This window comes from Kwoniella shandongensis, chromosome 3 (genome assembly GCF_008629635.2).
Source record: "Kwoniella shandongensis chromosome 3, complete sequence".
NCBI lineage: Eukaryota > Fungi > Basidiomycota > Tremellomycetes > Tremellales > Cryptococcaceae > Kwoniella > Kwoniella shandongensis.
Genome location: NC_089289.1, coordinates 1266702 through 1281300, shown reverse-complemented (window position 1 = coordinate 1281300; position 14599 = coordinate 1266702). Strand labels below are relative to the sequence as shown.

The 14599-nt window shown below is 46.3% G+C and overlaps 3 protein-coding genes across 3 annotated transcripts; 1 reads left to right on the top strand and 2 right to left on the bottom strand.

The window, feature by feature from the left end:
* Positions 1 to 288: 288 nt before the first annotated feature.
* Positions 289 to 1362, bottom strand: CI109_101844 (uncharacterized protein; the record flags this gene model as incomplete). The annotated part of the gene is made up of 4 exons (XM_032008140.1): positions 289 to 543; positions 724 to 979; positions 1046 to 1135; positions 1250 to 1362. The coding sequence occupies 4 exons, from the start codon at positions 1360 to 1362 to the stop codon at positions 289 to 291; spliced, it is 714 nt and encodes a 237-aa protein (XP_031857563.1).
* Positions 1363 to 11658: 10296 nt separating this feature from the next.
* Positions 11659 to 12754, top strand: CI109_101843 (uncharacterized protein; the record flags this gene model as incomplete). The annotated part of the gene is made up of 4 exons (XM_032008138.1): positions 11659 to 11854; positions 11989 to 12044; positions 12109 to 12163; positions 12390 to 12754. 4 exons carry the CDS (start codon positions 11659 to 11661, stop codon positions 12752 to 12754), a joined length of 672 nt encoding a protein of 223 aa, XP_031857561.1.
* A 289-nt stretch (positions 12755 to 13043) lies between these two features.
* CI109_101842 (uncharacterized protein) lies at positions 13044 to 14075 on the bottom strand (the record flags this gene model as incomplete). The annotated part of the gene is made up of 3 exons (XM_032008137.1): positions 13044 to 13450; positions 13520 to 13820; positions 13959 to 14075. 3 exons carry the CDS (start codon positions 14073 to 14075, stop codon positions 13044 to 13046), a joined length of 825 nt encoding a protein of 274 aa, XP_031857560.1.
* Positions 14076 to 14599: the final 524 nt, after the last annotated feature.

Here is a 14599-nt window from a genome sequence, read left to right as displayed (position 1 = left end):
GAGGGTACAGTCTTGTGGGAAGCGATGGTTGAATATGTATACTCGAGTAGATGGTCGGCTATTTCATGCACTTTATACGATACGACGCCACACTGTATCTGATGTAGACGCTACATTGATATTTCCGACATATGGTTATATTGTCTTTGTACTGCTTTACTTTCATGTACCGCTTCGTTCTTTCCTATCGCCTCTACTATATCTTCTTTCGGCTACCAAATCTTCCTTCTTCACCATTACCTCCGACTTCTGTTGCCCTTCCGCTCTCGCGAGAGACCTCACTTCCACTTAATCCAACAACGCCTCACCTAGAATACCTAGGACCGAACCTCCCGTCTCGGCCTTTTGTTCCTCCATCTTGGCTTCCATCTCCTTCTTCAACGCCTCTGCTTCCTTCTTCGCAGCCTCTGCTGGGTCGGGTATCGAAGGGTCGATCAGAGGTCGGATAGCACCTGACAATTCGGCGGGTTTGATACCGAGCGAGTTGGCAAGGTGGTAGATCTGGGATTCGATAGTGTCTTCGGGGGTAGTAGCGGGTTTGGGCTGTGTCGCGAAGCGACGAGGGCGGGCGGGTGGGTGGGTGGGTGGGTGGGCGGTACAAGTAGATGGCACAATGAGCGTGTGTTGGAATTATTGGGCAAGGTGAGAAGAAGTAAAGTAGAGAGAAGAACATCAGCGTCCTTTCTCAGACTATCATGTGATTCCTTTTAGACTCCCACTCACCTTGATCGATTTGGGATCAGCAGCCTTCGTGCTACCCGTCGCACCTGCGGCACTAGATGACGAAACTGACGAGACACTCGCCGCGCTGGCTGCTGTAGCCGCAAGAGCTGCCGCGCTGGACGCAGCCATCGACGCTGGGGTCTTGTGATTGCCCGTGATCAAAGCCCAATAACCACCAACTTGTGCGGCCCAGACAGTGAAACGCCACATGTAAAATGCGAGGATCAGGAAGAGCGACGCGACGAGGTAGGTGAGGCTGTGGCGAGAACACGAAATGGATACTAGTCAGTACCGCTCAAATGGGAGACCTGATTATGCTCACAATTTGTTCATGGACATGTCGACGAATGGAGGTTTCACATAAGGCTTGTTACGTGCTACCCTTTTGTTCGGGTTGGCGCTGAGGGAAGCGCTGTTCGGAAGAAGCAGTAACATATGGTCAGTTCGATAGCTCTACACTACATCTCAGACCAATGACGAGGTGGGTCACACTGGTGGACAAGCGTCGCACTGCACTCATACTCACGGATTCTTGTCATCGTCAATCAAGTCGGCTTCAGTCTTTTCCAACTTGTTGGTACGTTGTCGAGTACCAGACGCTTCGGGCACAGGAATGGGGGCGGGGGCAGGGGCGGACATATTGTATTGTTTATTTGTCTACTCTGAAAGTATCGATTTGAGTTGAGAGTGAAATAGACGACGCGAGGTTGATGAATATATATGGTGTAGCTAGTGCGTGGAATGACGAGTGAGGAAAGAGAGGTGCCTCAAACGTACCGACGTCATAGTTAAAATGGGAACCGACGTGAATGTGGCAGAACTTTAATTAGTACTCCACTTTAGGTCGTCCTTTGTATTCGGACGAATTGATGCAGACCCTGCCTTTTTGCTTATTTCACCTGAATCAATCAATCCCAATGTGACTTGGTGCACAGCATATGATGGTATCAAGCCCGTGGACAAGAGTATATCATGGTGACCGTTGCCAACGCTTGGAGCCAGTAATGTGCCTCTGGTGACTGTCTAATATTGTGTGAAGTTATCACAACCCATTGGCTTGCATACGCACGGATACAATCCTCAGCCAGCCGATTGAACATTGTACCCCCTGATCAGAGCGATCATACCACCATTTCTGTGCAGGTGTGACAGAATTGCTTGTTGTCACAATGTTCTTGTGGAGGTTTCAGTCAATGAAGTTGTATCACACAGTAAGACAAGGTGTTACGCCTTGGTAAGCCAAGCCATAACACCAAGTACATCAACATCACCGCACGGACCACCACCTCCCAACGCAGTGGTGCCAACCGTACGGTGTGATCACCAACAAGAACAACAAGCACAACACAACCACTCGGTGCACTCAACGACATGAACGATGAGCACAATAACCATACACCGAGCACCGCCGACGTCCGACGTTCTTCCCAGCCACACACCGAACGCCGGTCGCCGCCCCTGGTAGTAAAACCCCTCAGGTAGTGTCGCCTCCCAATTACTAGAAGGATACATCACCGTGGGAATATCGTAGTACACAGGGAAAGGACGTTGAACAACACCGAGCCCTGGCTCCTCCTCACGGCGAAGCCAAAAGGTATATAAGACGGACATTCTGACTAGTTGGACACTTCTTCCCCTCTTCTGTAGAGATTGAATATCATACGTTACTCTCCCATACATTATTCTTAACTACCTCTGCATTACCTACACTTGTGCAAACACCACACCGAACCTCACTACATACCTACAGATAGTTGACGTACCCCTCAACTCACCTTTGGTATTCCACTCGTCCGGTATTACAAGTCACATCCCCTTACTCCTTGACCTCCCGTCCTACACTTCACTCGTCCACCTGGCACCCTTTTCTCTTGAAGCGTACCAGGCGTAACACAAGGTTGAGAGATGTTTGTTGGACGTAAGGTAAAATAACAAGATGAACAAGATAGCTGGTGAGACACAAGTGAGTAGGAAGGATGTAATGAATTACAGCAAGTGCAATTCCATATGTGTGATTTTACGAGACATGTTCCTGTACCTTTGTTTGTATATGTCTCTGTACTTGGTACTGGAGAGACATCTGCTTAGTAAGGTGGCCAATATTCTCGGTGGCAAACAAGGTATAAATACCCCACCAGTTCTGTAGTTAGTTGTTGGTTTCCCAAGTCATGGCCCTCCATTTGAGTCTCACTCATACGGTCACACAGTTGGTCTCAAAGTCAACATCTCTCGATGACAATACTATCCTATCACCAACCACTGTTACCAATTGGCACTTAGACCTGTTTAATTATACAACAAGTCCAAACCACTGTCCTTTTCATTGGTCACCTCCTGTATCCCCATGTACCAGTGTGACAAAGAATCTGAAAAGTACAACCTCAAAATGAGCATCGGCAGTGATTGAAGGCTAAGTGGATATGTCATGGGTGATAGTGAAGAAACTGGAGTTGACATTCGCTTGGCAAAAGCCAGGGAGTACAAGTATGAGTTTAGCTATCCTCTTATGTATCTACATATCTGTCCAACCAGGTGTCATCTGCTTCAAGTGTTATTCTACTGATGTATCTGTGTTCTCAGAACCTGTTTGATGGATATAACAGATCGGTGGGGATATTCTACAAGTCCAACAAGTTTGGCAAGAATTGTAATAAAACTGTCAAATGTGGGGAAGATCAACTGGTGAGTGTGGCATTGAGAGTAACGACAGCAAAGTCATGCCAATCCATGACCCCTTGATCCCCCTGAGTGTCAAAATTCCAGTCTGGGGCTTCCACAAACATTTCTTCACTGGGCTCATACCCATCAGCTTGATGATGAGGTGTGTCCATGTCTGATACTGGTGTGCTGGCTGTGCTCAGTGCCTCTGTTGCCACAGATGCAGGTGTTGTGTCAGTTCTGCCTTCTGAGTTTGATACAACATCTCCTGGTGATGGAAATACAAAGTTAGCCCTTCATTTGCTTTCTGTTGTGAGTGTATCTGTTTCCTTAACACCCTTTTACCCCAGCCTTTGGCTTGACTTTCACATCACCAATGAGACTATTTGTATGACTTTGCTTACCTTCCATTTCCACACAGGTAGACTCTCGATCTGGATGCAACCATTTTTGGAGGTATTCCTGCATTGCAATATCTCCCTCTGTATGCTTCTTGGCATTCATGACCAGCAGTGTTGAGAGGTATTTAGCTCCACTTTGCTTATCTGCCAGGCTGTGGCGTCCCGAGTACTTAAAACAAGGATCATCAGATTTTATCAGCAGTAAGGGCTGTGGCAATGCAGTTCGGTGTTTTGGCCATATGCATGTAGGGATGTCTGCCAGGTATACCAACAGCTAATGCAATAGTGGATCAACTACTTACACAGCAAACACAGCGGCCCAGGTGCGCATCTTTCTGGGGTTTGCTTTGGCAAGCCTCAAGGACATGCAGATGCTGTTGATCGCAATTACAAGATCTGGAATCGGCCAATGATTCATGTGTTCGCTTGATGTAATCTTTGCATCCATTATCCCTTTGGCTTTCAGCATGAGCAAGTCGGTCCTGAATAAGCTTTTCTGCTCCTCGGTGTAGGTTTGCTCTCTAGGTTTTCTAGGTTTAACAATGTCAAGCAATATCGGCTGGCTGCAGCTCTTAAGACTGTTAGTGACTTACACACTTTGGGCACTCATCATGATCACCTCTAGTGCCACCTAAGCACTGTGCCTCACCAAAACTGTGGTGCCGGATATCTGTACATTGACATCGGTGGGAATGACACTGATATGAGGCTTCAAGGCTAAACACAAATGAGTTGGGTTGGTGATGTCTGGAACTTGATGCAGATATTGCTGGCAATTGTGAGGAATGTCAGCTAGTGATCTTGACCTGCATAGTGCCAATCATGTTTGACTGTGCTCTTTGAGCACAACCTGCTCCTGTACGCACCTTGTACCTCTGCATTCTGGTCTTGTGGGAGCAACCACTTCTCGAGTCTTGCCTTCCTCTCGATATCCCCATTCTGTCCACTCACTTCAGCCCTTCTCAGTAGTCCTATTCCCACAAGGGTAGCTCCACTTCTTGCATCTGCCTGAATGTGTGCTTGTTTGGAATCCTTAGGCGGTTGCCGGTGAATTTGTCAGCTTTGTCTCTGGAATCGAGCTATGTGGCCAAAAAGGTGACTGTCCTTGGTGGCCTCTTTCTGACTGATAAACCCTATCTCTAATGGGCTATACTCACACATCTGTAACACAAATCCTTGTGGGTGACACTTTGGCATCGACCAAGAACATGGCATTCCTTGCTATCACACCCACACACACTTCCTTTTCGATTGTATCTTCTCAGAATGATATCCCAACTATCCCTTGTGTGTTGTTCTTCAGCATAGTCAAGTTCCTCCTGCAATAACTGATCTGCTTTCCTGTGCCTACCACGGTTCTGCAGGTAACATCATCATCACTCTGAGCATGACTGAAATGTCTTCTCTTGAGGGACTTACACAATTTTTGCAGCTCCCAGTCCCACTGACTATTGCTCTCAAACACTGTCCATCATCGTAGCTCTGATGATCTACATGTTTATAACCACACCGTTCAAAGCCAAAAGCATATGCTTGCTTGAGCAGACATGTGCGGTAAAAGGTGGCTGACATTGAGCAAGGGTCCATACAGAGTCAAATGAGTCTTGAAAGTCAATGGTTGACTGAATGAGGTATAGTAATGCTTGCTTGGATTATAGATTGAGGATGCTGGATTGGAGGGGTACATATGTCTTTGAACACAAGTAATGGTTACATCTTGACTGATCTGAAAGCAGGTAAGAAGGCTGTTCTTTATACAAGTGCTAGCTGTGCTTCTACTGGCTGAAACATGCAAAATACTGCAATTGGAGGCCCAAACACCTTCTAACCATGAAGAACTACACTGACTGCACATGTCATAACAATATACTTCTCACCCATGCATTGTTGATGAATAGGGATATGTAAGCAAAATCTTTGTCCCGTCATGAATTCCTGCTTCTACCTCCTAGTAATGGAAGGAAATTAAGCCATGTGGTGGAAAAAAGACCAAAATTTAGCTTGGATATGTAAATGTTGATCTCTAGAGCAATGTCACATTGAATGTGTCAAATGATGGCTGTATCACACTAACATGTGCAAAAGACATCCTTGACAGGTCAGTACCCAGTTGAGGATGTGTGAATAGACTATACAATAATACTGTGAGACCTCTATGAAATTATCGTGGTCCTGGTGGACCAAACAGGACCTTAGCAGAGAGACGATTGTGGTCACCACAACTGGAACTTTGATTTGTACCACTCGTCAAGCAATTGGTACATGCTAAACAGAATCCGCTGCACAAACTGATCAACCCTAATTCACACATTCCATCATGTGGTGTCCATGCTTTGGCATCACCACTGTATACATATATGAGCTCAAGACACATGTGTCTCAACTCCTGTGACTAAAATCAGCTGATTTCAGTGCAATGTTGTGTTGCCATTCAATGTGCTAACTAAGGGTCCAGGCTCGCTGTGGTCACAAATCTATTTTTCTACAAAGCTCTGATCTGGGTACTATTGGTCTATAACCAATACTTGATGATGCACAAACAGGGTCAATGAAACTGGACTACTACTGATTCATGACTATGTGCAACCCACCGACTTTATTAGGGCAGTCCTATGATGCAGACCAGATACCCTGCTGTGAGGCTTACAATTGCTGCCACACTCTAGCAAGCATGAAGTCATTTGCTTTGGTTCTCAGAAGTGCCAGGGGACTTTTCATGCTTCCTGCTTGCTGAAGTAAGCTGTTAGGGGAAACTACAGCATGCCAGCCACTCTTGTCTGGCCCAGAACTCTTCTGAGAAGGCATTTAATGGAGCCAAGGCTTCTACTAGGGGACTTAGGAAGCCCAGCGCCCACAATAGATCTCCAGTTGGGGCAAGCACTGTGCCTGGATACCTGATCACCACTTATATGTACTTAAACGCTCTTCTTGAGGAGGAACTGGCAACCAGCAAGATAGGAAAGATAGCAACAACAAGACAGAGATGCCAAAGTTATGGCTCCAAGCTAGCTAATCCGTGAGATTTTGCATATTCTGGCAAGAAGTGCTTAGTCATTGAGGGCACACTATGGCAAAATCTGTAGGTCACAATCACACACTTTATGGACGGAGTGTTCTCTGCTCAATGATAGATGCCAAGTAAGTGCCAAGCATTCCAATGCCAAGGGATGTGTTTATAATGTAATGACATGCAAAGAGGTATAATTGACAATCTGTTGAACTCATTCCACATTGAAAGTTTCCCTTTTTTGGTTTTATTTAGGTTTGTAGGCACAATCCATGACATTCTGTACATGTCACATGACCCTTGGCTACCTTATTGAGTATACAGTTTTTCCATTTGTAACTCTTTCCAATTACTCATGCATGTAAATACATATGCAGCCACTTGTCATGAATCGTATGAACTAAACAAACGGACAATGTCATGACACATCAGCTTGGCCTATTGGTGTGATCCATTGCAAGTTCAAGCAAGTTCTTTGGGACATCATAGACACCTAAAGGGGTGACTGAGTGGTTCCCATGATCCTAGCAGTATCAATTTGCACTTACAAACATACATACATGAGCTCAGGTCTTAAATACAGTTGTCCCAGTAATAAACATATACTCCTTCGTCTAGTTCACTAGCATTCCACTAGTGAAGCATTCTCCTGGTTGACCCCAAGTCTGGCTTGTTTGGCACTTGACTTGCTCTATCTGTATTAGCACTTCGACCCATTCCTATCCTGTCTTCCCTCACAGACTCATTGTCTGGACCTGCCTCCAGCGTTCAAATTACTGATTTAGTCATCAGATGGCCGTCAAACAAGCTACAAGCATCTTTCTTCCTGGGGGCCATGTTGAGTAAAGTGGCTTGGAATACAGCAAGAGTGAAGTGGAGGTGTGTTGGAATGCCACAAAGTCAATTATGACATGGTGCTTCTTCTGAACAAGACAGACCCAAGAAAGCCGCAAAGATTGGAAATGCATATAAACAAACAATCACCCAGGAAACATAAAATCAGACCATGTCTCGATCCCTCCTCTTCCCTCAGCTGACTCGTCTCTTGAGTCAACACTCAATGCATCTCCATTGGGATTATAACCCCTGAATTCCTGTTGAGGACTGAAAGCGGCAGAATCATCCCACATATCAATCCCTTCTATGCCCTGAACTGACCCCTCATTGGAGTAAGTGGTAGATCCACCCCCACTGAGATGATATTCACTTGCTTCGTAGTTGAGTGTGCTTGGAGTTGAGCTCAGGCATGATGTCAATACAGCGGCCGCCCTGTGTTTTGAAGTCAAAGCAGTGGTTCCTGAAGAAAGCAATGTTTGTCAGCAGCCAGGTACGCTTGACCAACTCATTCTCATTAGCCATTGGGATTGTGTTTCTTCAGCCCTGCCACACTGTCGTGCTGTGTGTATGACCTTATCAATTGCCGCACCTACTTTCTGTCTCTCTACTTGAAGGTTCTGGGAGCAACCAGTTCTCCAAGAAATTTTTCTTATCAATGCTTCCGCAAATCTCAGCCCGTTTCAGAAGACCTATTGCCACCACATTGGATCCATTGTAGCTATCTGCTTTCTCATGCTCCCAATGCCTCTGTTTTGAGGTATGCATTGCTGAGTTAGTATTTTAGGTTTGTCAAATAGAGGTGTCATGAAGCAGATATTCATCTATCGCTGCGCGAGGATAAACGCTGTGGAATGTGTTGTGAACTTACACAATTAGAACATGCAGAATTTGATTTGGGATCCCTCAGGAGGGTTTGACACTGTTTGAGTGCATGCGTTTTGTTCTTGCAAGTACAAATGGTACCTCTGGAAGTGTGTCTGTCAAGAAGGCAGTCATCATGGCCATTTGCATGCTGATATTCAGCTTAGTCAAGGATCTTTTGGCTTTCTTTTTCATGGGTGCCATTGAGCTACATATGATATGTTTAGGCAATATGAGCTGGGTTGGAATCACACCACTTTTGGGTACCTAACTTACACAGCGTCTGCAGAACTTAGCACCTCCTGTAACTCCCCACAAGCACTGTTCATTATCATTGTGCTTGTGCTCTGGATCTTTACACCCACATCGATCTACGCGGCCACGGTATGCTCTCTTGAGGAGATATGAGCAATGAGAGGCATTTGTGGCTGTCATTGTCATTGCGATGTTTGTGACTTATGAGGACAGACCTGGTGTATCTGAGGTGATAATGATGAGATAAGGTATGTGAATAGGTCTGGTAGCAGTCAGTTTGAGAACTATAGGTTGAATAGTTTGATTGGAAACAATACATCTAAACAAGGCCCAGGCAATTGTTTAGACCTCGACTGGTGGGGGAAAATGCAAGCTCTTGAAGGCCTTCTTTTGCTGCTTGTCAATCATGGTGCTCATCTATTGGGCTGGTTAAGGCTCACACAGCATCATGACTGATGGTTGATTCACTGTCCAAGATGCCAGGGGACCTTTAAAGGAATGACAATCATTCTCTTTTGTGCGACACTATACACTTGACTTCCAATTGTATGAGATATCAGACGATGAGCGGTTGACACACATTGCAAGATGAAAGGAAAGGTCTCATCCACCCCCTGATACTCAAGATGGATTGATACAACTCTGTACAGGTCAAAGCACTAAGTTGGGGAGCATTGAGTTGCCTTTCATCCCCATGTATCACTATGAGATCACCCCAATCATGGACGACTTCAAAGCAGAGCCGTGTTTGACCTGACATGTCATGATGAACATCAAGACCAACATCTTCAGATTTATGTCACCAGAGTTGAGTGTTCAGCAGAATCCCAATTATTGTAACCTTTCACTGCAATGTGAAGCTCAGATGGTGTATTTGACTGCTGGCTAGGCGCAATATGTGGTGTGGTACAACAAGGTCCGTAGAGGATAAGTTGGACATCGATGAAGACTCTGTTGAGTTACATGAATAGGCTGAACAAAAGTCGACAGACGCTCTGCAAAGCTCTGTTGAGGGGATAAGGTAGCTTCTGTAAGGGGAAGAACCGAGGAAGATTCCTACACTCCTGCTAACCTTAGTATGACAACAACACAACTTCGACGGACGCTCTATCGGCCTTCAACCTGCTTCCTTAAGAGGAACGCCGTAGGCTTGAAAGAGGTTCGCACACAGCTCACTTATTCCTACTCACTCTGTAGCTTAATAGTTAGTTAGAACGTAGTTAGATAGTAATACATACCTTTGCCAAACCATGAGACATGTACGCATACAACCCATCTATCCTACCTCGACCTAGACGCAAACGACCCTCGATCGAGGTAATAGCGAAAGCACGGTTGAACGAGAACCGGAGAGTTATCCCCTTCTCTGTCGAATCTTGGTGGTACCATGCATGGCCTATCATTAGACCTACCATGGGGTTGTCATGAATCCACTTTGTTACTTCCGAACATACCTCAGCGTTCGACTGACATTGTACCAACATCATACCAAACCTGTACCGAACTCTTGATGACATTGAACCAACTTCATATTGACTTGTACAGACATCATACTGACATCATACCAAACTCATACTGAATTTGTATTGACATTGAACGGGACTCATTCCAAACTCGGTGAGAACGATCAAGTCTTTTGTGTATTGCCTACCAATTACTTCTAGTCTTGCACTGTAGCTAAAAGGTATATAAGCCAGCCCTTCTGGCCATTAGTTAGTCTTCTCCCCAGCCATGGATTGAATTTGATTCCAACATCAAAAGTCACACAGTCGGTTTGAACCTGACATCTTGTTCATTTGGGCCCCAGTCGCATTCCAGTACCTCAGTGGGTTACAGTCCCTCTACTCATGTCAACAAGCCAGAGGCGCGTCCTTATTGTAGGACACCCCTTGATCTAGTTCCGTCCCCCCTGATCCCCCCTAGTCCGTGCCGGTATGTGACAGGAGTGGGACTGTCAGAGGCGGGTCCGTTGATGGGCCTTAACGGGCAATACGGAATACGAATAGGACAGAGTCCTATCCCGAATTGTACAAGTTGAGTACCAAGTGTACGAGACTTGGGGTTGACTAGCAGAACACTGCACTTGCACAATAGTAGTGAGCTAGACAGAGGAATATACAGACGTCACAGGAATAACTATGTACGAGTCCTGTACTCATGTATATAAGTACCAATGATGCTACGAGAACCGTGGTAATGATTAGTCAGCCGGATCAGTCATCTCCTACGACAGTCATCCCTGGGCCGACTTCGAACTAGTTCCCAATGGATGACGGGTCGAACTATTCGAAGGCAGGCCGAGTCGAGGTGTCATGGCATAAGTTGTTTGTTCAGTTGTATGGGGTCATGACAGGTACAACGGTGGAGTGCCACAGCGTTACTATACATAGCATGGTGTGTTGTTTTACGCGCGGATTTGAGTTGCATCGAGGCAAAATCTAGATAGGAATCTGGTTGTCTCTATATACTATAAAGCTATTGAGCAGTTTCCTTACGGGATATAACGGCATAATTCTAATGCAATATAGTGGCGCTTTGCACCGTTCAACAGTGAATGGTGCAAAGTGTTCCACTATATTACATTAACATCAGGCCGATATATCCTTTAAGACAATCTTACAATAGCTCATGGTATATAGAGATACCCAAATTCCTATTTAGATTTTGCCTCAATGCAACTCAAATCTGTGTGTAATACAGCAGGTCAGCTCGTGATACGTTACGTAATTGCCGCCTTGCACCTCGATGCAAAAGTTGAGAATCCTCCACTTCGGCTGGTCTGTTTTCACTCGAAGCACGACACCACCTTCTCTTGTATTGTACCAAAGAGCTCCTCCATCCCCCTCGATCCGTTGACTTCACTTCCGTCCTCAAAGACCATTCATATTCATAAGTAAATCGAACGTGAGAGCAATCATGTCAGAAACCGAGATCACACCGCAACAAACTCTCTCTTCATTGACCGATTCGCTCGATGTGCTGGAAAAGGCATTCGAACCTCTCGTCGGATCATCAGCGTCGACATGGACCGAGACGATAAGTGCTTTACCGACGTTGGAGAGGGCGAAGATGGATGTGTTGGTGGCGTATGCTATCAATGATTTGATATGGGGTGAGTCCTCTACACGCTTCCATATCAGGGCCTTGCCCGATATTCAAGCTTGTTGCTCTTGATGATTGGCAGATTGGAGGCTGCTCCGTAGTGGTGTGAATGGCAAAGCTGATTTGCTCTCTCCGATACAATAGTCTACCTCAAGACCAAGGGTATTGATCCCGAGAAACATGACGTCGCAGCAGAGTTGGTAAGAACACAAGAAGCGCAGTAGAAAAGTGCTTCTGGTTGCTGATCTTCCTCTTCCTCTGCAGGAGAGAATAAAGACATACTACGCGAAAGTGAGGGCTATCGAAGAGCCCGAGACACGTAAGTGCCTCTCGCTTTTCTGCTACCATTGAGCGAGATCTCTTCACACTCGCTCTTGATCACCATCCTGAGGATATCAAAGGCTCTCGCTCGGCAAAGATCATTCTCGATTTGCACTTCCTATGTCTCTTATACCCATCCGTACCCCTCAAATATCCCACCCTTCTCCTCGTCTGCCTCGTACAATGCAAAACGCCTACTGACCCACCCTCTTCCCGCTTCACAGAACGACCCCAAATAAACTCAGCCGCCGCAAAACGATTCATACATTCCTCCTTACCTCGATCGCAACACCTTCCTCCTCCCACTTCAGCCGCTCAACTAGCTTCTGACCAAGCCCGACGAGCTGTGGCCGAACAAGAAGAAGAAGAGAGTTTGCGACGGGTCGGTAAAGCTGGACGATTTAGGTTTATCGACCAAGAAGGAGGTGCGGAGAAGATCATCCCTGGACATCAAGCCGATGGAGGTGATGATGATCTTGGAGAAGCGGAGGGAGAGGATGAAGATGATGAGATGGATGGTAGTGGGGATAGGACGGTGACGCAGGCCGAGGAGTTTCTGAGAGATCTCGAAGAGGAGATGAATGCTTGAGTTGAGCTGTCCGCTCCAAGAGATAAGCTTGTCAGGTGAGTGATCCACATGCCGATCTAGATTTTGCTTAGCTGACGAGAATGGCAATAGCACATACGAGATACCCCGCATATCAAAATATCATATACCACTGAACACGCTCTCAACACATATGTTGCATGCACACGACTTGATATACTAAAATACTGATACGACTTTTGATTTGGATACTGACCATGACTACAACATCTTACAACAGTCCTTATATACTTTCCTCACCAGGAGGTTTTGTTTGGTTTACACTGACATTTCACTCGGCCCGCTCACACGCTCCGCAATCACCGCAGATACTCCACATAGATCTCTGACCTGTCGCCGCGTCTGGGTAATCGCTCAGTACCAACCTCGGAATACTCTTACACCAAGGCCCATGTTGAGCTCTCGCTTTGTCAACCTCGGTCGCGTTGGGCGGAAGAGGTGCCGAAGCGGTAGGTTGGAGAATACCGCGGATCTGTTGGCCTGGTGCTGCGAGTGAGGTGGAGAAGGGTTGAGCGGCGAGGGGGGAGGTCGGTCGACCACTTGCGGCTGCAAAGTTGGGGTTGGTGGTGTGAGAGTGAGGATGAGCGGTGAGGGTGGATTGAAACCCTTTGTTCGAGAAATGGTTCGGGTTCGGGTGGGGAGTGATGGAAGGATACAAGGGCAAGTCAGGATAGGCTGCTAACAATGGGTGGAAAATTCAGTATGACATTGCAACGATAGAAGAGGTGAAGATCCTCCGTTACTCACACTTCATCTGACTAGAACCCATATCATCCATCATCTCCATCTCATCCTCTTCTGCACCAGGTCCGAATCCGAATCCACCACTACCACCCGACTCGTACATGTACGACCCGACACACCTCTCAACCGGCGATCGGGGTCCGACGGGAGAACTGCTCCTTGGCATATCCATATCGCCGTCCATGTCCATATCCTGGTCCATGGCTTGATCGTCGTCGGAAGCAGAGTTCGAGTGGTCCGTCATGAGTTCGGGAAGGGTGAACGAATGTTGGTGAGTCAGGACAGGGGAACGGACTCGTATGTGCTATCATTGCCGAACAGGAAGAGGGTCAGCTCGACTTCTGTTTTGGGTGCATAAACAAAGGATGGACAAGGGAAGGAAGAAAGGACAGAGTCGATTGGCAGATACCGCTAGATGGATGGTAGGGTGACACCCACTCACCTTGGTGTTTTCCTCCTCGTCCATACCCCATGACATCCTCTTTCTCTTGGCTTTGAAGCTCGACCCGGAAGCCATCGCGTTGTGGCTGTTGAACGCGGCAAAAGGTGAAGGAGTCATGTTGATGCCAATGCGGTAGATTGGATGTATGCTGATACTGATGAAACTAGATATGAATGATGGGTCGAAGAAGTATATAGTCGCAGACTTTTAACTACGACGCGATGGAAAGAAGTGAGATTATGTATATAAGGGGTGGCTTGATTTGTTAAATGAGTGATTCAGGAAAAAGAAATAAATGCGACGCGATGGAAAGAAGGTGCAAGTTAGAAAAAAAAAGAGGAGAAAAGGTAAATGCACAGGTTTAAATCAGCCTTTATAGTCAAGTCAGTCTCTTTGGATGGTTCTAACACGAATTTACCACGTGAGATTTACTTGCCACAAGAAAAAAAAAAGAGGGTGGGTGAGTTAAGGTTGATTGGACTGAGTGACCCATACATCGGAACAATTGCAACCGCGCTGAGACGAGACCCCGGAGATGGTTAAATCCTTTCCAGCCGCGCAGATTATGAGGAGCTAACGGACTTTCCGCTTATGGCAGGTTGTCGGTTTAACGATTTAACATGGAGGGAATGCATAAAATG